General features: G+C 41.8%; 1 protein-coding gene across 1 annotated transcript in view; it reads left to right on the forward strand.

The window, feature by feature from the left end:
- Positions 1–23,613, forward strand: part of anos1 (anosmin 1) — a 58,581-nt gene that overhangs the window by 8,805 nt on the left and 26,163 nt on the right. Inside the window, exons 3-4 of the mRNA XM_042494621.2 lie at positions 22,428–22,490; positions 22,814–23,036. Of these exons, the coding sequence (XP_042350555.1) occupies positions 22,428–22,490; positions 22,814–23,036 (286 nt within the window). The remainder of the gene's footprint in view (positions 1–22,427; positions 22,491–22,813; positions 23,037–23,613) is intronic.

Raw genomic sequence — 23,613 nt, forward strand, 5'->3', positions numbered from 1 at the left:
CCAAATATTATGATTTAAGACTAGTGCACCTGGGCATGCACATGCGTTTTTTTTAACTCTGCTTAAGCGGAGCTCATACGCACGCAGACACACACACACGCACGCACGCAGGCACACACATGCTCAAGTATGGTAAGGGCGAGCCGCTTGTAAGTGTTTAATATTGTAATGTTTAGCGAAATGCATGTGTGTGGGAAGTACTAAATATACGACTGGATAAATGAAACTTGAATTATACTGCTGGAGTTGTTTTGAGTTCATAAATAGATGTTTTGACAAAGTTTTGTTGTTGTTACACAAAGTACCCGTTTACTTTAATCAATGACAAATGTTCGCCTCTTTTGGATTCTTCTTTCACTGAGGAGGCACAAGAGAAAAATAAAGTTTTCTTCATGAATTCAAGCAAAAACTTCGAGTAAACAATATGGAAATGGTTTGCAGGTGAAGTATTAGTTTAACAGCTTTTAGCTGGCTCAAAATGTCTGCCATTGTGCAGTGTGAGGAGATGCAGTGCATTGTGGGGCTGCTGACTATGTCCAGTAAGCTCATATCTCATAAGAAATTCTTGATTACATTTCAAACTTGCACACTACACACAATAAATTACAGAACCACAAATCCATACACTATGCTATGTTAATGGACTACATACTCAATTCTATATCACACTTAGCATAAATATTATGTTAGTATGTGAATTTGAAGGCAGCACTTTTGTGTATTTGTTTTTCACAGACCTTGATGTACTTATAGAGGAATGCACGCTGTGATTTGGGCAAATCACACAGTTGTGCATTGATTGTGATTAATTGGAAATTCAGCAAAATGCAGATTTTTTTTCTAAGGCTTACTTAACGCTGCCTCACATTCGGTGTTCGTATTAATCACAATCAGTGTCTGGTATCAACTGCCTTACAAAATGACCCATTGTGTTTGATTTCTAAATTCCTCTTTTGAATTTCAAATTGTTTCCTTGGCAATTTGCATTTGCCTGGGATACAGCAGGGCTATTGTTCTCTGTTTCCTACTACATCTGCAAATGTATAGGTTGCCTTCTTTAAACTCCTCAGCAGATGTTTACATCATTATTTAACCTGTCTGATCTGATCTGTGAGTTAATTGTTGTTGTTATATCGCATTACTTCTAATGATAAAGTTGAAGACCATGTGGTAATTTAAGAATCTCAAAATGAAGCCCAGTCGACTCAATTTTGTCTCTAAAACTAAATCTGTGATGAAGAATATGTCATATATATTGTTTTAAACATTTTCTGACAAGTTTATGTTTCGACACTTAAGAAGGCAACCCTGCTTTGTTTTCACCATCATGCCGTGATACTTGTTTCTTTCCTTTCCACTGTGATGGCCAGAATTGTCTCTTGGCACTCATCAGTCCCCAGTCATTCAGCAGAGTTTTATGTTTGAAAAAGCCTTTCGCTGGCTGTGAGTCCAAGCACAGCATACTGTTTTCATAATCAACAAGCTAACATTGCTGAAACTCTGCTGCAAATGTCCAAACTCTTTAATGAACTTCTTGTTCTCTGCGCTATAACAAGCATGTCAGTTAGCACTTCTTTATCCTACTGGTGGGCTGTAAATAAATGAGGCTGGATTTGATGTAAGCCCTTAAAAATAATGATATGCTTGTGTTACTGCTGCACAAATGTGGTGCTCTGCCACTCGCCAAAATCGTTTCAAGGGCTCTCTGAATTTAATTAATTTAATTGTATCCTAGGTTTTAGGTTCAGCCATTCAGGATGCAGGCCAGGGCACGGTGCTGAAGTTTAATTTGCGGCCAGAAGTCAATATTTTGGTCGCAAACACCACCACACTTCCACATCAATGAGTGGAGTGCACACTCAGGGCCCTGTGTGTAGTGTGTCAAAACACAGAGCTATTGTGGCCACTCTAACAATTGTACCAAATGGGCCCATGCTGTACAGTGGGTCCCTGTGAATAGCTCTACAGCCGCTGATTAGCCTCTTCACTTCATGAACAGCGCGCGGTCAAACAGAGAGACAAAGGCGGTGGCTCCCGGGGAGTGCGTTAGGGCAGAAGGCCTGTCCACCCAGAGCTCTGTCAAAGAGCGTCAGGGAGCTCCCTGCCTGGGAGGAAAATGCGAGGAAGGGCTGCCTAATAATTCAGACAAAGATGCTGTGACCCCGTCCATCTGTCTGCATTTTAGGAAATCAAAGCCTCCCGCTTCCATTTGTGAAGACAAAGTCATCCCGGTCATCTCGTATGCAGTGTCCAGCGTCCGCCCCGCTCTCAGTGTCCCCATTGTCATGGTAATTAACCTGCTTGCCCCTCTCTCCAGAGCGGAGCGAGGTGGCATTTGGAGAGCTGGGGAGTCATTATCATGCCATAACACTGGACCAGCAGACAAACTCCATTCAGCAGGGAGAACACACAGCGGGCGTTTTCAATGAGCTATTGTCATTTTGTCTCCCTACTGTTGCAGCTCCACAACTTGAGAAGTTTGGACGTGTTCCTTGAAAGTTTGCAAAACTCTAGGGTGTTCTCTTTTCCTGCTGGTGCAAAGAAAATAGATTATGTGCGTGCGCATGGGAGAGTGTGCAGAAGCAGCCAAGAAGCTTTCCACATTCAGGCTGATATTAGTGGGGTTTGCTTTTCCCCCATGGGTGTGATCCAGGCTCCAAATCAAATGCTAGGATTGACTTAAGGCAGCTAAATGCCGCTCTACAACAAAGCGGTGCGCTTCATTACTCAAACTTCTCTCAGGGAAGGAAGAGAAGAAAGGACATGTGCATTACGCCTGGATAAGTTGGCCTGCGGTGAGTCATTGGAACGTGGCCACCACTTATAACTCCTGAGGAAGAGAAGTGTCATATTTTTCTTGTAAACACGCCGAATATCCTGAACATTTTTTAAAATCAGTGTACTTTTTCCTCCGTGGAGACTGATCTCTCAATGAATTAGATTGAGTGGTGATAATTGAGCTGGAGAGAACTAAAACACAAGTCTGTAATAAAACATCTTTTAGCAGGCAGATGTTGACTTTGCTTTTCTCTACATCCCTGCCTTTTTATTTATCGAGAGTTTCTTAAGGGGGAAACCTTTAGAAAGCATCATTGTGTGGCTGCCATTTGACGTCAATGAGTCGTGCATGTCTTTCATAGATGTCACACATATCCCAGGTGGCTCTTTTTATACCAATCACACCCTGAGCTGCACATGCCAACACAAGAATAAGAAGTGTTTACTCTTTTGGATTACATGCGCCCTCGTCTTCACGTGTCGGATGCTTTAGAGCCTGAATAACAATCACTGGAATGCGACTATGTCTCATTCAAAAGTGTCTTTCTTGTCAACCCCCACCTGCTACCAAACCCCACATTTTCTCACGCCAAAATAAAGTGGTCAAACTTCCCATCAGTTGTTCTTTTTTCCGGGTCAGTTGAAGCTATGAATTTAACTCAAAAGCACTGCCTCATTCTTGAACTCTTTACATGAATCTTAATTAAAAAATAACTTTCAGGAATGATCACTTTTGTTAGAGGCGTTTCAAGTGTGTCACTGCAATTTACAAGTCTTTTGTGTGGTCATCTTTTCTTTGGCGGTAGGTAGTATATTTTGAAAAGATGTGATAAAGTGGGTGCTAGTTGGTGGGTTTACAGCCGGGCAGGGCTGGGTTTGTTAGATGCTTAGAAGGACTTCAAAGCACCTTTTGGTCATGCTGAGGCCAGACGCTTGTCTCACCTCCCTGTGTTAGCCACATTACCAGCACCAACACCTCAAAGCAAGCTGGACCAGAAATCAATGTGTCAAATGGGCAGTGTGTCTGGATTGGCTGTCAGTGGAGCTGCTTAGCAGAGTGGAAAATCCCAAAAAAACAGTTGCCAGTTTGGCGTAATTGATTTTCTAAATTCATATATATATATATATATATATATATATATATATATATATATATATACATATATACATATACATATATATATATATGTGTGTGTGTGTGTGTGTGTGAAATAATTCCATTGAGTTTATGAAAAGAGCCAACGCTGTACTTTCTCGAAAACCTTTCTTCTTGTGTTTTATCTAGTTTGAGGCAGTGTGTGTGTGAGTGTGTGTGTGTGGGTGGGTGGCGGAGGAGTGTGAAGCAGGGCTGGTCAGTCCCAGCAGGAAGGACCTGATCTGGACATGGTTGTTAAGTTTCATTGGCTGAAGGGGGGGTCGCTTCATTGGCTGCTATCTGTGGAGCTCATTATTCACATGGTGGGTGGCAGAGAATGAAAACCCCCCACAGCAGAAAACTAAAGATGTGGCCACAGGAGAGGAGGCGAGGAGGCAGTGGAACTGCAGTTTAGACTTCCTCAGCAGTGAAAACTCACATCTAAATCTGCTCTCTGTGAGCCTGTCTGCTCAATATCTGAGTGATGAGTGCTCGAGGTAATCCTCCACCAAGAAATACACTCTCTGATACCAACCTGTGTTTTTATTGATCCCACAGAGTAAGGCTGGGCAACGCGGCTTAAAACGTTATCACAATATAAAATTGTATTCATATTGGTCAATATCAATAAGTATCTACCAAGAAAGTCAAATCATTATTTCTATGAAGTTAAACGGCTGATTTTTGCTCCTAAGTGAAAGTTGAAGAAACCATACTGTCATAATGTGGTTTACACTGTTATTTATTGTCAGAATTTGACAAACATTTGCGAAATCTAAGGTTGATTCAAAACAATTTTATCAAAATAACGTTAATAAATCAAATTATAAAGAGATGAAAAAAACGTTAATTCTGGCGAGCAACATGTCAAACTCTGTACAGGCGGTTTTAAACATTTTGAAAGTGTTTTAGTATCAGAATAATCAGTATTATAAGTAGTACACCCACAATTTATCATTTCTGCCATTTCTTAAACAAAACAATAACAAAAAAAAAACTGACTTTGATGACGTCGTGAAGTAGCCATGAAAATCTACCTGACGCGACCAAGACAGAAATCATATTTACAGATGTGTTAATGTATTCATTCACATTACCTTTAGTCGTGTTATGTCATATCATAGTAGAAATTAGGGGCTAGTCAGTCTTGTTAACTTGCTAAAATACTGCATTAGATGAGCAAACTTAACAGCTACCGTAGCTAACCTTATGAGGCAAACTCTATCATGAAGTAACGTTATCCATGGTCAAAATAATCATACTAAAATTAACTCGATGCACATTTAATGTTCTAATAATGTTAAAAAGTTGTTGTACACACTAGTGGCTGTTCTCTTCTTCTACGGCTGCCTCTCTGTCTTCTTATACTGGTTATACTGGTTGGTTGTAACTGGCGTTTAAGATGCATTACCAATCCCCTCTATAGGCGTATGGCTGGTTTAATTAATTTATCGAAAATTTCTCTATATCTCTATCAAGGAAAATGATACTGAGATAATTATGGTTTTAGCACCCAGCCCTACCACAGAGAATAGGGGCCTTTTTTAAATAGTCGCTATTTATTTTTCTGAGATAATCAACCTTTCACAGATCAGCCTGATTTCACATGTTCTCCCCGTCTGAAGGGATTTCATTCCCTTGAAGGATTAATGTAATCAAAGCTGCTGTGAAATCCTCTTTTAGCAATAATGACCAGTCACACTGAGACAATCTGCTGTCATCCAAGTGTTTATTCTCTTTCTGAGGAGGGACTGGCTGAATATCATACATTACAGTGCACCTTTCATGATGTCTTTTCCCTCCCCGAGCTCACGTGTTGAGAACGCAAGGGAGTCATTCTGCTTTGTTTATGGTCCATGTTAATATATCGTTACAGAACTAATCGTGCAAACGGTCACATCGACGATGAGAAGATTAGAACTTAAGAATCTTAAAGCTGATGTACTTAGTAGATGTGGGCTTATCAATTTATTCCAGCTACACTCAAAGCTGCTGCAACCCGCTGATAAATCCTGCAGATTGTGTGTGACAGTTTCGGGACGATGGGAAACCAGAATGTGTGTCAAAGACTTGGTGATGGACAGCTCTCTTAACCTCTGCCCTGGATGTGACTACTTCAGCAGAGTAATTTTTTACTGAAGATTTCCAGACTGTATATTTGTCAGCGATAAAGAAAACCGCCTTCTTTTCTTTTGTTTGTTTTTAGTATAAATCCAAAAGTCATCCCACTCAGCTTGTTCAGGTTTGCCCCCTCTTTGTAAAGTCTTTGTTCTCAGGTTTTGAAATACATATAAAAGAGAAATCAATCATCGCACCGGGCGCATAGAATACATTTTCTCACTGTTATTGGACGGCACATTATTTCTCAATAAGCTGGTGTTAGGAGCCACTGGAGAAGGCTGGAGAGGGCAAGTAGGATTAGTGAATTTCAAGTGTTTCTGAGTCTCAAATAAACAAGTGGAGATAGTGGTGGAATGTGACTGCCGCATGGGATTAGGGCGGCTTTACTCCCCTCAATGACGCGTCGTGTTTTACATGTTGTTGGCCTACATTGAGACAGAATCTAAAGGTCTCATTTCATTTGGGATTGAGACAGCTTGAGTTGGCACTATAGGAACAAACCAGCAAGGGTTGACGTGTTTTTATCTTGTTTACTATCTCCTCAAACTGCAGTGACAGAAATTCGTTTTTCATCTTCTGCGAGTTCATTATCGTCACTGTAAATCAACCGCATAGACAGTTTGAATAAATGGCTTTGGCCCTGAGGAAGTGTTTTATCATTTGATCGCATTTTCAACTCCGCTCCTATGCATCTGTCACCGTGACGTTATTCATCGTGGCTGTGTGGGAGTAAATACAGTAAATCATCTGCGGGGCAGATCGGACATGGGGTTTATGTCAGAGAACAGCGGAGAGGGTTTGGCTTTCCCATGCCACGTCACACAGAGAAAGGCCTCCTTTATCACCAATCTGACCCCACATGATGGATACATCCTGTTGAGTCTAATTGTCATGAAATGTAAACTGAGCCCAGAGGTAGGTGATAACTGAGGCTCTCGTTTCAGCCACTGTAAGTTTGACTCTTGTCGCTGCAGAACATAACAACATGAGATGGCAGAGGACCTGTAAGAGGAGGCCTCTCAGAGGAGGGTGTGTGTGTGTGTGTGTGTGTATGGGGGGTGTCTGGGTGAAACTTCAGAGTCATTAAGTATTAAGCGAACTGCTATTGCATTCCACAGCAGACAAAGCACAATTCTGGCTAAGCTGTGTGGGTTTTTTTTGCTCATAAATAAGGCAGGCATCTCTGATTGTGGGGTAAATGTATAATTCATGCACTGCCCCTCCTGCTCCTCCTCTTTTTCTTCTCACTTTCTGCCAAGCTATTCCTTTTCAGCTCTTTGTTGTCTGCACCCTCAACTGCATTTAAATTAATAATTAAAGTGATGCTCAAAGAATGTCTGTGACACCACCTGCTAGGTTACTCACCGTCTCCGAGCCCAGTTTTGAAAAACAATACAGAAAGTCTTGAACCATATACGTTTCAGTTCAACCCCACTGGAGCTGGAACACTACAGTGTTTTAGTTGGTTGTAAATATGAAGGAATTATGACGCTGGCAACGTCCACAGAATTCGTCCCTCTGAGGGCTGTAAAACACTTGGAGATTTGGAAAATGTGTCATTACTCGTGTAAGAGTGTAAAAGTCTATATCAATCCTCGTCTGACCTAATTGGCGTTGTTATCACAACTGTTCTTGTATTACTTGTAATTAAAGGAGTATTTCACTGCTGGAAAGATGATATTTTTATCAAACTGGGATGTCTATGCAGTAGACACAAATACTTTTGAAACTGGTCCAACATGACAAGAGAAAACAGAAAACCTACAACTACCAGAATGCACTGCACCGCAATGGACCAATAAATGACTTGATTGTGTTTCAGTACAAGGCGGAAAACCAAGATGTTAAAAGCACTATCTGTTGACACAAGGTTAGCCACAGTTAGCAATACAAGTTGATAACGATGTCTTGTGCAGTATTTCGTACATACAAACACTTCAGCAACACGTCTACAGAAAGACGCTGGACAGGACCGTGTACGTGACTATTTTCAGTGAGACACATGCAAGACAGAAGTGCCAAAAAACAGTATATTCCGACAGCTCTCACTAACGTTGATGTGAGGAGCAGCCATAGTGGATTTTACAGTTGGGGTTGGAAATCTGACTTCAGGGGGTGTTCAATCTTAAATTTCCATCTGGGAGGTCTGAAATTCGGACTTTCCAGTACAAATGAAATTCAGAACATAAAGGCTTGCACTGGTGGGTGATGTAATGCAGCTTGGTCCTTCTCGACACAGGAAACAATATGGTGCCTGGCTGGTAACAGATGACCTAGAATTACAGTTAACAATAAGCTAATCTATGTTTCAGAAAACGTTTTAGGTGAGAAATAAGCAACGTAATAACAGAATCTTGGTTCATGTTTGACCGAAACTGTTTAGTTTTACTGTTTGATCACAGTATTTTCAGCTTTTGTTTTCACAATACAGGGAACAGCATGACATCTCATATTACAGCCAAAAAGTGCACTAAAATATGTTTCTGAAGACATTTTAGGTGAGAAATAGGCAATACAGTAACAGAATCTTGGTTTATATTCAGTCAGCGCTGCCTAGTTTCACAGTTTGATGTGAGTTTGGTCTGAGTTTGAAAGAGAGAAGGGCTGGACTCTCTTCATCCGCTTCTATACTATTTGTGTTTGTGTAGCATGTGCACGAAAATGCAGAATGCTTCCAGCAACAGCCTGGAGATAAGCAGAGAGATCTGGGAATAAGATGGAGGGAAGTTTACCACAGTTTACACATACTCACATCATCATGGTAAAAAGCTGATTGAAAATCGGCAAAGTATCCTGTTGTCAAAATGTTGTCAGTAGGCTACTGTTGCTGGCAGCCATGTATCTTATTCCATTTTTAGATAATTTCTCGCAAAAATGCTCAAAACCACGTTGACATTCTCTTTATTTCTCATGTGCTGCAGGATATTGCTAACAGATAACTTTTCCTTTCGTAAACCAGCTCTGACAGATGTGATAAACAAATACAGGAATGATAGGCATCTCCTGCACCTAATGCTGAATTTCCATGCAGTTTGGACACCGGACACCTTTAGGGAGACAAACGAGAGCAGACACCAATTTGCTCCACACACATAGTAGATTACCTGGCATCCCACACAGGCATCACATACCTCCAACACTTAAGCAGAGGGAGCAAATGAAGCTCAGGAGCACGAGCATGCTGTAATTGTTGTCTTCTCTCACTCTGAATACACTGTGAGCCATGTGGGTTTCCTGTTCGTTTGCAGAGGCTTATGTAATTGCAGAACAGAAAACCCCACAGCAACCACTGCGGTTTAATTGTATCTGTGCACCCCCTGAAATATCAGACCAAAACTTTGTATGAATATTTAAGATGCACTTTCATTGACACACACAGCTTTTTATGTTGGTTTAAGTTGCAAATGAAACATCGACATTGACTGGGAATTACTCCAACAGCTCTAATGCGATTCCTAAATTAAATTGTGGCATTTAGATAAGCAACCTTCTGCTCAATGGAAAACCTCATTCCGTATTTATCAGCACCCGTGTGAGCTCGCTGCGTATAGAGTTGCAGACTCACATCTTAAGTCAGCACGCCGTTAATCTTTTTGATCAACCTGATCCACCCCACTGTCTGCTCAACACACACGTGCTGATTTACAGCAGCACAGAAATTAAATACCCGATATCTCATGAACTTAACACACTATAAGGTCGCATAAGGCTGAAGAAATGGCGTGACTAGTTTTTATAACGGCTCAGGACGGGGATATCTTTTTCCTGATTTATTCCTCATATTTTTACAGTACTTTGGAACTTAATGGGACGTCAGAGACATATTGGAAAGCCTCGCCAGCATATGATTTTACACTTGTTAAGATCACAGCTCCAGCGCTTGATGAAATATGTTTCAGTCTGGTTAACCTGGAATCATAGGCTCGGTGGGCATCATGTGAAAGGCGACTACAAAGATTTTAGGCTTGCTAGTCCTTGTTTGCCCTTAAAAGTAAATACTGGATGGAAATAAAGCTGAATTTGAATTCTGAAAGGCTGCTTGAAACAGAGCCTGTGCCATGAATGAGAATGGAGGAGAAAAAGGGAAAATCATCAAGAGTAATGGCCCTCATTGTGGCTGTCCATAGAGAACAGAGAAGCCGAGGAGAACAAGTGACAGACAGACAAGCAGCATGGAGCCATGTCCACTATAATGTGGATGAATTTGAAAATACTGTTTATATTTCTTAATTTTTTTCTCCATTTTGTTGTTTTGAGATTGTTTTTCTGGCCAAAATTAATGAAAAACAAAAAAAAAATAACGTCTTTTCCTCATCTGCTATGTTAAATGATGGTTTTGAAGTAATGAAATGATGACCATCACCACAATTTGGAGAGAAATGAGCTTGAAGGTACTGTATCGCCTGGTTGTTTCTTGGTAGATTGGTCAGATAAAGCAAGTGATTTGAAATGTTCCCCTTGGTCTCTGGGAAAATATAATAGGCAGTTTTTCAATATTTTTTTGACATTTTATAAATAAAATGATTAATTGATAAGTTAGCTAAGTGCTGGTAGTTGCAGCCCTACCTCAAAGCTTAGTTTGGTCAATTCTGACTTCCTTTTAACCCTGAAACACCTCTATAGCCCTTGTTCTTGAATTAGTTCTGTTCAGGATTCTTGGATCTTTGTTGCTGTCTTGCACACCAGCCCACGTTTCCACCAGTTTTGCACAGAACCGTTGTAATCGGGGATGTAACATACCAAGGGTGTTGTATAATGCATAATAGAAGTAAACAGTAGTCGTAAAATAGTGAATTACATTCATTACCTGCAAACTTTTGTTTTGGTTATTAAGGATATTTGTTTTTACTAATTAACTATTAATGAGAACACTGTAAGCTCTTTTTTGTCTGTTGATTTCTGACTTCTCAGTCCTCTTTTTCCAACCTGTAGAATATGGCATGCCCCCTAATGTCGTCACAGTTCGCACTTCAGGTCAAAGAAAACCAGATATTTTTTGTTTCCTGCTGAGAACCAATTCTTTAGGTTCTTAACCATCTAAATTTTGCCGAAATGCTCTGAATGGTTCAAAATTAGGTGCAGGGACTAGAACAGAACCGGTTCCATGTTATTGGAAAAGGTGCATCAGTGGGACACATTGTCTGGAGTTGCCCTTTCACACATGTCGCCCACAACAAGAGGTCAGAAGTGTTTTCACCTAGTGGAAACACTCTGTTTGTTTTAGGTTAGGAAAGGAACCTGGGTAGAGCATGCAGGACACAGGACATGATGCAGATTATGCCGTGGTCACATAGTCGGTTCATAATTTGATTATAACAACAGAGTCTCTTGCTCTGACTTGAATTTGTCTCTTGATTTCGGCTTTTGTCCTTACCAACCGAAGTTCCAGACTCTTGTCATCTCTCCTATTTCTCAACTGTAGAAGTTCAAAAATAATCTTGCGATCTGATTTGATAATTTCAGGTTTGCAATGCATATGTGAAATGGGCTTCAGAGTGCCCAAACTCCCAATACAATTAAGGAAATTTACCAATAATTCAGTTCTGTTTTTAATGAAAAATGCAGTATAAAAGTTAGGCACTTTATAAAACGAGTTTGTTTTAAAGTCTTTGTGCTGTTCAAGGCTAACTACAATAGTTGTGCTTATTTTGGGCATGCAGTGCTTTCTGCATAGACAGCGTTAGGTAACTGGCACTTCAAAGGGTTACAAAACTCTCCCAGCCACCATCAGTAAAGAGTCTCTTGATAAAAATGTTAAAGATATTTGGTGTCCAACTGCATGCTTGTAGTTAGCCTTAGTGGTACTGTTGCTTGCATCCCAAACTCAGCCCCAACCTTTCCTCCATTTTGGGTTGCGCCAAGATTGCATAAAATGATAAACTCAAATCCAGGCTTCAAAATGTCCATGTATTATCTGCAATCTGTGACTGACATATTAAATTAAATCGCTTTTTTGTATTGCACAGTTGTCTTGCAACAGATACAAAACATGTGTCAGTGACATCACCTGTGTTACGTGGTTGGCTATGTCCTCGGAAAACACAAAAACATGGCCTTATAACATTGCTGGCAAGAGAAAGTGCATTGGCCATGTTTGTGAAAGATATATCACATGATAAAAAAGCTCAGTCTTTGTCCGCACTGCAACGTGAGCCTGGTGTTTTCAAATTTATCTACTTTGGAGGGAGTTTTGGAAAACATCCATTTTTTTGAGCATGATCTCGTCGGCTTAGTGCAGATGGAAGGTCAGAACAGAGAGAAAAGATGAGTTTTAAAATTCATCTGGATTACAGCGGACGTGGTCTGAGAGTGCGGGAGAATGAAAGGCAGATAAGAAGAAACTGGGGAAGTCGAGGGGAGATGACAGACAGCCAAATAAAAGTGAAAAAGAGTGAGAAGTGAGTGAATACGTGGAGTAAGTGCCTGTTTCAATAGAGGGGAGAGCAGAGCGCGGTGACTGGATGGGTCGATAGATATGAGCAGAGGGCTGAGAGCTGCTGGAATAATTGAGTCCGGTCAACAAGAGTGTGAAAAGCGCCGGGGCAGCAGAAAATAGCCATAACTCAATAAGATTGGAGGCGAGATTTACAACGTGTGTGATCAACAACAGAGATTTCTCCATATCTGAGGCTCTCAGAGAAGCAGACAGCTGCTGCTCCATCCCGGGGGGCCACAAAGGCACCTTGTAAATATATGTTGGCACCACTCGAGCTTCATGCTGACTGGCAGAGGTGGGATCAATACATTTGGCTCGGACAACAGAGGGAAAACATACTGGAAAATAGGTATGGGCGGTATAACTGTATAACCAGGGTATTAAGAGATCCCAACAGTGCAATTTAAAAAAACATGGACCTCTTCTTTCTATTAACTTCATACTGGAGAGTCTATATTGAGGATGTTTTGCATGCACTATGCGTCACAAACCTTGGGGGTTACGGCTGAGCAACACTGCCTACTGTTATAACTACTGTATTTCCACAATTATAAACACATACGCCGCTCATTTATGAAGCTGTGCAAGCTACTACATCATCAACAACATGGTGCTGAAAATGTTTCACAGTAAAATGCCTTACGTCAACAACTCAGGGGATTCTGTCCACAGAAACGTTGTCTTTTATTTTGAAACAGACACAGGAAAGGAAATTTGCATTGTGTCTGTGACAGATGAAAACACTGAAACTGTAGTAAAAGGTAGTATTGAGTCAATATAATTATCAAAAGATCATTTTCACTGCCTGCAGAACATAGCAAACTCGCTGTTTGGAGGGACCGGGGAAGTTGGCGCTGCACACTGACACGGTCATATACCATATACCGCGGTGAAATTCCAGGAGGGTATGATAGTATGAAAAAATAGATACTGCCCAAGCCTAGTGGTGAAGTCCATATTTTAGATGCCTGGGAAGCACAGGTGCCCACATGTATTGGTGCATGGTTTTGCGCCTGCTGAATTTCATTTACAAAATAACAGGATCAGTCATAGCTGTCTCATCTCCCTGTGACTGTACAAATATGTTCTGGCAAAATGGAAAATGTCATCTGCATCAGTATGAATTATTACCCATCTTTTATTTTGTATACACTGTGTATTGTTAAGCCAGGGGCAATCTCCACTGGTAGCTGTTCATGCTTCATTAACTAAAACAAAACCCTCGCATGACATTTTATTTATGCACTTTCCTCATAGTTAGCATTTTTGCATTGGGTGGAGATAACCACGCTCCAATGACGGAGAAAGGCACTTTTATGCACAACACCCCCAACCTCTCTCCCTTCCCTCTCCTCCCCCATCTTTCCCCTCTTCACTCCCTCCACCTCCCTCTGCCTCGTCCCAGCCATGACAAAGTGAAGATGGGCTGTGGCATTGGCCGCCATTCAGCCTGACTCTCTCATCGGCCCCACAGAATGCCTTTCAGGGTCCCCCAGAGTAACAACTGCTGCGTTTTATTACAGCGTGAAATGGGGAGTGAAAGACCGCTATGGATGTTCCTACTTAACCATGCAGAATGTGTCACTATTGGGGAGCTAGATAAGAGGACAAAGGGGAAATCAGCCGCTCAAATGCTTTTGTTAAGACAGCTCAAGTCCATAGAAACAACCCCGCGCTCTTGTTTACATCTCTGAGTAAAACCATTTGTGTCTTTTTAGGTGAAATTTGTCCAGAAATATGTTAACATCACATTGGATGGTTGCATGCATTCCTTGCGCTATTCAAACAGATGGTAGCCCTGTTGCCAGCTGGAGAGATTTGCTTGCGGGAGACCCAGACGTTGGCACCCAAACCCAGCAGATACACTATGTCCAGCTCAATTATGTTCTCCACTCCAGCTCCATGGTGTGTTTTCCCAGATTAGATCTCAGAAGTCAAACACTAGCATAGCTATGGACAGTGCAAGAATTGCAGATGTTTGAGGTTTTCAAGCCTCAAGACCCACATATACTAACTGTTACACCACAGATATCTCCCGATGTGATACTATTTAAGGCATACTTCAACCCCCATATGTATATCAATGTGTATCAATTACTCACCCAGTGTTACGCTGAATTTGTGAATCGAACTTTGTTTTTCTCTTGATTCCACAGTGAACTCACGAGAGCAAAACTAGCACAAAACATCCATTTACAAACTTTGTGTTAGTATGTAAATGGATGTTTTGTGCTAGTTTTGCTGTATAATCCAAATCTCATACTTTATGACGGAGAACTAAACTATAACACTTATTATGTGACTTAAGTGTTGTAAAGGGTTCGTTTGGAGTCACCGCAGTTACACAAAAACACAAACAAACTAACTGACAGAGGCAGCGGTAGACCAGCAGCTTCAGTGTTCAGTGAAGTAAAATGACTTTCTGTTAACAGAGTTTGGCTTTGAAGGGAGCAAAGATAGGTTTCAATTTGAGTTAAGTTCTGCATTTTCTTTTTGGGAAGTATCGAGCATACAGTACAACTGGATAAATGAGACTTGGATTATTCTGCATGAGGCTTGTAAAAGGCAATATGATATTTGCTTTTGTTAAATGTGGTTGTGTAAGACTTCAATTCTTAAATATTCTTTTTGTTTTTGAATTCTTCGTTTACCAAAAGCATGCCAAATAAAGAAAGAAACAACTAAGTTTTCTGTACAAATTCAACAAAGGGTGAGTAATTGACATACAAATGGCCATTGTTGTAATTGGCAAGTTTGTGGTTTTGCAACACTTTTTTTTTTTAAATGTCAGCATCTAAAGATGAAATTGAATGTTTTATGAGGATGTGTATCTGCATGTGATCGGGAAAAGGTGGCAGCCCCCCAAAAAAATTGCACAAGAGTTTATAGGAAATCTGTTCTGGCAATCTCTCAAGCATGCTTTTGGCGACGCTATGGTTTCAGATCAAGCACTAAACTGTGTAAATGCTGCCTTCCAGAAGAGACGGTCTGATAGGTCTGATGACTCTAAAGGAGTATTTTTTAGCAGTGTGCCACTTTGACTGATTTCGGAGGTATTTCCTGAACTCTTCCTCCACCTGTGCACTCTGCTCTGTGCGACATGGCAGAAAGAAGTCATGAGTTGGCAGGTCCTCACCAGTTTTGTGTACGTCGAAGGTAAATTGACGACACTTCTATTCTCTCCAGGGGCTGAATGTCACAAGCCAGACCTAAATTATTGATCTCACATTGGGGATTTTCACCAGCTGTCAAAAGGAATATTTTTTCTGACGTTTCTGATAGCTGTATGGCCAAACGACACCTTGATTAATTTTAGATTTATTCTTAAATTTCTCCGGTAGAACTAATATAGCTCATTTGTCAAATGAGGCTGACAAACTTTAGGTCAGAGGTTTTTTTTTCCCAGAGGTTGTCTAAATATTTGTTTTTGTATTAATTCACTTGTACAAATATGTATATTTTAGCATTATTTTTTCATAAATCTTTCCTATCTACAGAACCAAGTGTACTCAAGCCTGTTAGCTCACCAATTTCCTATGATTAAAGCATGTTTAGTTTAGAGTTTTCACACATTACATCCAATAAAACTGCTGCGTGTGTCTTCAGGGGAGCTTTTTTGGTAATTAATTAGTAATTGGAAGTTAAAGGAAAACAGTCTTAGTTTAATTAAAGTACTGTTAAAATGCTGTTACACAATGGACAATGTACAAGTTTTCAAAATGCGGGGTTTAAGATGATTGCACTTAAAATGCTTTACTGCTGAAGACTCCCCCACTGATCTGAAGTTTGGGGCAGATTGGACACTGGTTTGTTTCTGCAACTATCCTCAACGCTACTAATGCATAACCTCCAGATTTCCCAAACTACAGGACGGGTTGAGGGTCATAATTCCACAATGTGTGTGTGTGTTAATCACGCGTAAAAAAAAAAAAGAAGCAATAAAAGCATTAAAATAAAATTGCGTTACTACATTATTATTACAAACTTTTAAAGAAATCAGGCCACTTTGTTTCAAAAATAAACTGGTACATTTCTTTCTAAGCTACCATAACTTATACAATTTTATTTATACTGCATGTTTTTATTCAGTGACGCAGAAACAATTAACATTATTATTATTTTATTATTATATTATTAATATTAATTTTATTAATTCATTTTAACATGATTGTTTTGTGGGATTATACATATATATGTGTATATACATATACACATATATATATATATATATATAAATAAATAATATTTAAAAATATAAATGTATATATATATAAAAATTTAAAAATCTATGAATAAATTATCCCCAATAGTCACATGAAAGTTCAGAATGTCCAATTTTTTATGTTTTGAACATTTAATTGAACATCCATGTGATTGACATTTGGGAAAATTTAGTGTCCAATGATTCTGATTATTATATGTGGTTTGAAAATGTAGGAACCTGAGCACCAGGAGAAACCCACAAAAAATGAACTAATTATTGCCAAACAATTAGTCACAGGGAAGTTCACAATGTCCAATGTTTATGTTTTGAACATTTAATTAAACATCCATGTGACCGATAATTTGGAATAATTTAGTGTCCATTTTTTTTCATGTGGCTGAAGTGGGGGAACTTCAGCACCAGTGTAATCCGTTTGACAGATAAACTCTCCACCTGTCTGTCACAGGCAGGTGGAGTGTTCTGTGAGCTACAGTGCTGATCACTGAGCCCTGGTGTTATGGGGTGGGGTCGGGGGGTTGGGGAAGTGGGGGAACCCGAGCACCACTCTGTCCATTTGACAGATGAACCTCCACCTGTCTGTCACAGGCGGGTGGAGGGGTGTCTCTGTGAGCTACAGTGCTGATCACTGAGCCCCTGGTGTTATGGGAGTGGGAGTCGGGGGTTGGGGAAGTGGGGGAACCCGAGCACCACTCTGTCCATTTGACAGATAGACCTCCGCCTGTCTGTCACAGACAGGTGGAGGTGTTTCTGTGATGCTACAGTGCTAATCACTGAGCATTAGGGTTAGGGGGGGGTTGGTGGGCGCTGTTGTTGGTTGGCCTTGTGCTGTTTTGGGTATAGGGGGGTGGGACGTTATGAGTTACCCAGTTCCTGGCAAGGACAGCACGGCCAAAATCTGCAAACCAGTCTGGATTATAGGGGGGAGGGCAATCATCAACTATCCAGCTGGAACAACCAGCTGCCTCCTCCCCCTCCACCTGACTGTCGCAGACGCTCTCCTCTGCTGCCACCCTCTCTTCCGTTTTATTTTTCATCTGTTCCTTGCTCCTTTTGTCCTTCATTTTCTGCAACTCGGCCTGTCTGTCATCTGACGGCCTGTTGCAGAAGAACAGGAGGCGTCTCTTCTTTTTGTTCAGCGACAGACATATGTCTTCCAGCTCATCCTTCTCTTTCTGCAGATGTACTTCCTTTGATTCACATCTCTGGAGTGTTCCGGCTATGTGGTCGCTAAACTCCTTCAGGTCTGCATACTTGGTCTGCCAGTGCCTTTCAAGGCGGCATAGCTCAGCCTTTTTTTGGGTGAGCTCCTCTGCAGTCTGTTTGAGTTTTTGAGAGAGGTTGTCATTCTCTTTGCCACGATTCAGGAATTCGGAGTTCAGTTGGTGATACCGATTCTCCATAAGCTCCAGGTTACTCTTGTACTCATTCTGCTGAACTGCCATGCCCTCTGTTTTGGTCTGAATTGCCTTTCCGTATGTCACGTCCGGTGTTTTATCAGCCAGGCTTTGCTTGTATTTATCCTCCAGAGCGGTATATTTAGCCTGCCAGGCGTGGCAGGCGTCTTCGCTCTGGAGGAGCGCAGCTTCCCTGCTGATCAGGTCCTTTTTGGTCTCTTGCAGTTTGATGGTGAGTTCCTTCTTTTCCTGTCTGAGCTCCAGGATTTCCTTGTCACTCTTGCTGAACTCCTTGGTAGTTGCAATGAGTTTATCAGAGAGTACCTTCTTCTCCTGTTTGATATTCAGGATTTCAGTGTCTCTCTGGTGGACAAGTTTCTCCAAGTCAGACATCTTCTTCCTGTACTCAGCCAGCTGGTTCTCCAAGATGGAGGATGCCCGAAGTCTTTCTTTCTCTGGCTCCTCCTTGCAAAGACTTCGGGCATCCTCCATCTTCATCTCTGGCTCCTGCTTGCAGAGACTTCGGGCATCCTCCACCTTCATCTCTGGCTCCTGCTTGCAGAGACTTCGGGCATCCTCCACCTTCTTCTCTGGGAGAAGGACAGTCTTGAGCTGAGATATTTCTGACTCATGCCTGGTGATTTCTTGAGTATTCCAGTATATCGCATGGGCGAAACCTCTCGTTCTTTCATCCAGAGCTTCCTCGACCTGCTGCACTCTGTCTGTTAATGTGGAAATGATGTGATCGATGTACACCATTTCATCCGTGGAAATCAGTCGGACATTAACAGGACAGGACTGTACATAGGGGAAAGATGCAGTGGATGATAGATATACGGGATAATCGCCCTGGCTCGTTTGTTGGTATCGCTCCATTGTAATACCAGTGGTAGGCTGTCGTGGGCAAGGAACTGGATGTTGGAGGGTGTCTATTGTCTGTTCAGGATGGTTTGTTGACTGTTGTCTGTTCAACACGAGTGCTGGAAGACTGCCTGTCTGTTGAAAACCCAAATTGCACTGAAGATATATTGCGATTGGACTGGTATTTATAACCTCTGCGTGAGAGCCATTGCATCAGTCCCTTTATGACATCATGAATCCATTCCATTGGTCCTTTATGACATCATAGATCCATTCCTCACTCATTCTTTATCCACTGTATGACATCATCACTCCGTTCATGAGCCCAGAGGTCCTTGAGATTCTTGATCTCTTTGAATGCAGGGGAAAATCAAGGCCTTGAAAGTTTTTGAAAATTGACAAGGGTCATTGAAAGTGCCTCCTTCAACATACTTCAACATAGAAACTCCATTCAAACATTAAAATATTCAGCTTAATTAGGGCATCATTGCTTGTATGTACTTTTTCATAACATTCAAACTTTTCGAAATATTTAAAGTTTTCCCATTTAAATGAATGGGCGGAATGTTGTAACTTGACAAAAATCAACTTTTTTCAGGTATGTTCAAAACCTATCTTTAAAAATGGAATGGGTGGGTGGAGGGAGGGAAAAGCTTAAATTAGTGATAAATTCTTATTATATATGCCTTCCAGAAGAGACGGTCTGATAGTTAACAATTGTTGTACCACACCCTCCTCTACAATAGCTGCCTTTCCTCCTCCTTGAAGTGAGGCCACTCAGAAACAGCTGCCACCACAATCAGGCACTTGATTGATGAGAGCACCTTTGTAATTATATACAGCCGTCCCATTTGATTTGGCAAGACATCTGTCGTCGGCCTTCCTCTTCCCTACTTAAATGTCAGGTTGTGGGTGTGGCCGGGGAGAATCGCTGACAGATTGTCAGTTTTCAGCACACCTGCAGGGAAGCTCTCACTGCCTTGACACAAAAATTCTCATCTCTTTTATAAGTGTTGTTTACAATGTATCTGCTCATTCAGCAAAAATAAATACCTAGATGATAATTTTTTGAAAAACTCAACATTCTGTAGAAATTCAGCAGTTTTTTGTTAGTTGAGAACTTTTGCCCTGAAGAGTTAAAAAAAAAAAAAGAAAAGAAAAACTGGGACTCTGGTGGTGAGACAACACTAAACACACAGCCAGCATTCTGATCTGTGTTGCAATATCCTCGGTACGCAATGTGCTGTGTTAATTCATGCTGCTTGGCACGCAAGCCTGAGCATCTCGAGGTAACGATGATTCTATTTTCACTTGTATAGTTGTGATTGTGGTGAACCGGAGAAAAGATTCGTCCTCATGAAAAGCCAATGGAATGCATTCAGTCCGTGCACACAGGATCTTTCAATGAGTAAAATGAGCTTGATCCCTTGGCTTATGTGTGTATGTTCAGTGATTTGTAGAAGGGATTTGGGGGCTTTAACATGTGCGTCTACTGGCAGAATGTCCTTCAGACACTGGTGCAGCACACAGTTATTGCCTCGACACCTCATTGTTCCAGCGCGGCGCTTGTGCAAGGTTGCTGAGGTTGCTGCTACTGCCCGTCTTCGCTGCAGGCTCCTCTCTCAGAGGACACAATTGAGAAGAGAATTAATGACATAAGGTCACCGTATTATTAATAGCAGATGATGATAAAACTCCGCAGACTGTCTGGACGGCGAGGCATAACTTGGACAGCGCAATTGAGCTCGTATGTCATCTTAAATCTCGGAGGTGTTGCAGTGGTTTCACCTGATCAGCTCTGTAGAAACCACATTAGTTTCTCTTGGAGCTCTCAGCTGTCATAACTATGTGCTCTCCCTCCGAGGAGTCCAATTTTTCCTCTGGCACTTTATATTTTATATCATCACTACAGGCATGTCTATATTGCTATGAAGTAATTAAGAAAATACCTTCCCTCCCAGCCTCCTCCACCCACAACACTCGACACACTGTCCACACACAGGAGATTCTCGGTTGCCCGAGACAAGGCTGGGCAAAGCCGAGCATAATTGAGTGCTGGCAGGAGCGCACGTGGTCCTGATTGCAGCATGTTCCTCCAGAAGCAAGGTTTATGTTTCATCATGCGCCCGTCCACCGCACTCCATAAAAAGCAAATAAACTTTTCACTGGCAATGGCATAATAATGACACAGTTGGCTAATGAGCGAATTAAAGAGTCGTAAATACAATTCTGCCCCCTGTCAGAGATGTGAAATTTCTTACATCAACTCTCCCAGTCAGTGCCCTCATTCAACCACTCGTCTGTACTGTTCCTTACATAACATGACATATTGTTCTGATTATAGGAGACTGAGCCAAAAGTGAATGTCCGCTGATGGCAGATCTCCATATCTACTTTATCATATCTCCCTCTCCCGTTGACCAACATATTGGACTGTCCCAGATGAAGTATGTCTCCGAAAGTGTTGAAAATTTACTGCTGTGCCTTGTCTCAGTCCTGTAACTGGTGCAGGAGTCTAAATTAAATGGAGTTGAATGAGTGACTTTGGCAGGTCTCTGGTTGGTGTGGTTTGGGCTGCTCCCAGTGCAGCATAGAAGCAGCCTGGCAGTGGTTTGACTGTTTGACTGAGCCTGCTCTTCTCTTTCACACCAGCTCTCCGCGGCCAGCAACGGGAGCGTATAAAAACCCTCGCTCCTCGCAGTCCCATCCGAACATATTCCCATTCCTGCGGCAGCATCTGCCTGATTCCATTGGACATGCGTGGACTTTTGTGTTAAATTACGTTCACTTTTATTGAGTTTGATTCATCCAGGGTGAGTTGTAGTATTTAAAGCGAGAGGAGTATGACTAGATTGGTAAACTTTCATTTGAAATTTTATCATCCCATTATGTTTGGCAAAACGACTTTAAACTGCTGAGGTTTCGCTTTTATCCAGCGCCTATGCCAAACATTCAGTAAATCTGTTCCACGTGTTTGAAAAAGGGAATCCCAAGAACATTAAACCAAGTGTATCATTTATTAAGCACTCTCCGTTCAGCGTGGTAAAGAGAAGAGAGTTTGGTGCTGGTGCCAGAGTGTATCAGGCCCAGACATGAGCCGGAGAAGTGGCGGGATGACAATGAGGCGTAGACAGTATGGGAGGCGAGTAGTGTTAAGGCATGAAGGCGGATTTCTGCCAGGGCACACCAAATCCAAGCAGATTTCTAGACACAGCAAGGGTGTGTCTGTCTACTCATGACGGACAACCCCTGCCCCGTGTTGTAGAAGATAGTTTATATGCTTTGAAGGTATGCCAGGCATCCATGACAAAAAGAGGTGTGACTGGTCGTTGTGAACGTGCAGGGGAAGTGGCTGAGCGAGGTGCCTGTCAGGCAGCCAGCGCTCGCTCAGGCACAGGCAGCAGCATCTCTGCAGCGTTGGCTCTTTGATGTGGCTGCCTCTTTGAAGAACTGACACCCTTCTCTCCTTTTTCACAGTGCCTGGAGCCCTGCAAGGAATCCTGGGACCTGAAGGAAAACCAGTGCCAGGATTTATGCGAGGTATGTCACTGCCACAAATACCGTGGTCGCCTCAGACTCAAGCGTTTGAGCTTTTCATACTCGGTGGGAAAATTCAATAAGAGGAAAGTCTGAGAGGAGTGTGAAGTAACTCTTTCTGCGCTGTAATGACGCTCTCTGTGAGGCTGAATTAAAGCTGTTTAAATGTGCCCACCGCTCCGGTGAGTCATAAGCTGAAATGTAAACAGGACAATCCCTGTTAGCTCACAGAGCGGCCTGTTTGCAGGCAGGCAGGTTGGTCTTAAAAAAGTAATCTGACATATATTTTCCCTCTCCTCCTTCTCTCGCCCCCCCCTGCTCTTTAGCCTCTCTTTCCCAAGAAGCACTATGAGTGTCTCACGAGCTGTGAGTTTCTAAAGTCAGTAGAGGGAGTGAAGCAAGGCGACTGTCCAGCCCCAGAGAAGGCCAGCGGCTTTGCAGCAGCCTGCGTGGAGAGCTGTGAGGAGGATGGAGAGTGTTCAGCTGTGAAAAAGTGCTGCTCCAACGGCTGTGGCCACACCTGTCAGCTGCCCAAGAACCTCTACAAAGGTATACTAAAGTACTAAAAAATACTAAAGTTTAAACCCGCATCACAATGCATGAGAGTTTTAAATCTCCTCCCAAGCACAAGTGGGCCCAAACAGGACCGTTTAGGAAGGGCTTGAATCAGGTCCGGTTTGTGTAAATTCCTTATTTCTATGAGTTCACTAATACACGAGTTTCACTTCAGCACAACTGAGTGCCCAAACCCTCTGGTGTTAGTGCTCTGAATAACCAAAAGGTATATTTCAAGTGCATTTCGGTGCTCAGTGACTATTTACGAATGCACCCTGTGACACAGAGAAAAGACTGCAATGAAAAGACTTGAACTGACTGAAGCTTGTAATCTTTTTTTTTACAGTGGAAATTTGGGGTTTTTAATCGAGCTCAGGAGGTGCATAAACAGCTGTTTGAGGCTTGCTGCTTATATCGCTCTTTATCTTTTTCTCTCTCTCAGAGGAAATCGATAGTTCTTTTAACATCTGTGGAAAGCAAGCAGGAACGGAACAAAGTGACATTTTCTGTCTTTCTAGCAATCATTTCCGCTCCTTTTTAGTACTTACACACACCTACACATAGACACATC

The sequence above is a fragment of the Plectropomus leopardus genome, chromosome 10 (genome assembly GCF_026936395.1).
Source record: "Plectropomus leopardus strain MGB_pleo_1.0 chromosome 10, ASM2693639v1, whole genome shotgun sequence".
NCBI classification, from domain to species: Eukaryota; Metazoa; Chordata; class Actinopteri; order Perciformes; family Serranidae; genus Plectropomus; species Plectropomus leopardus.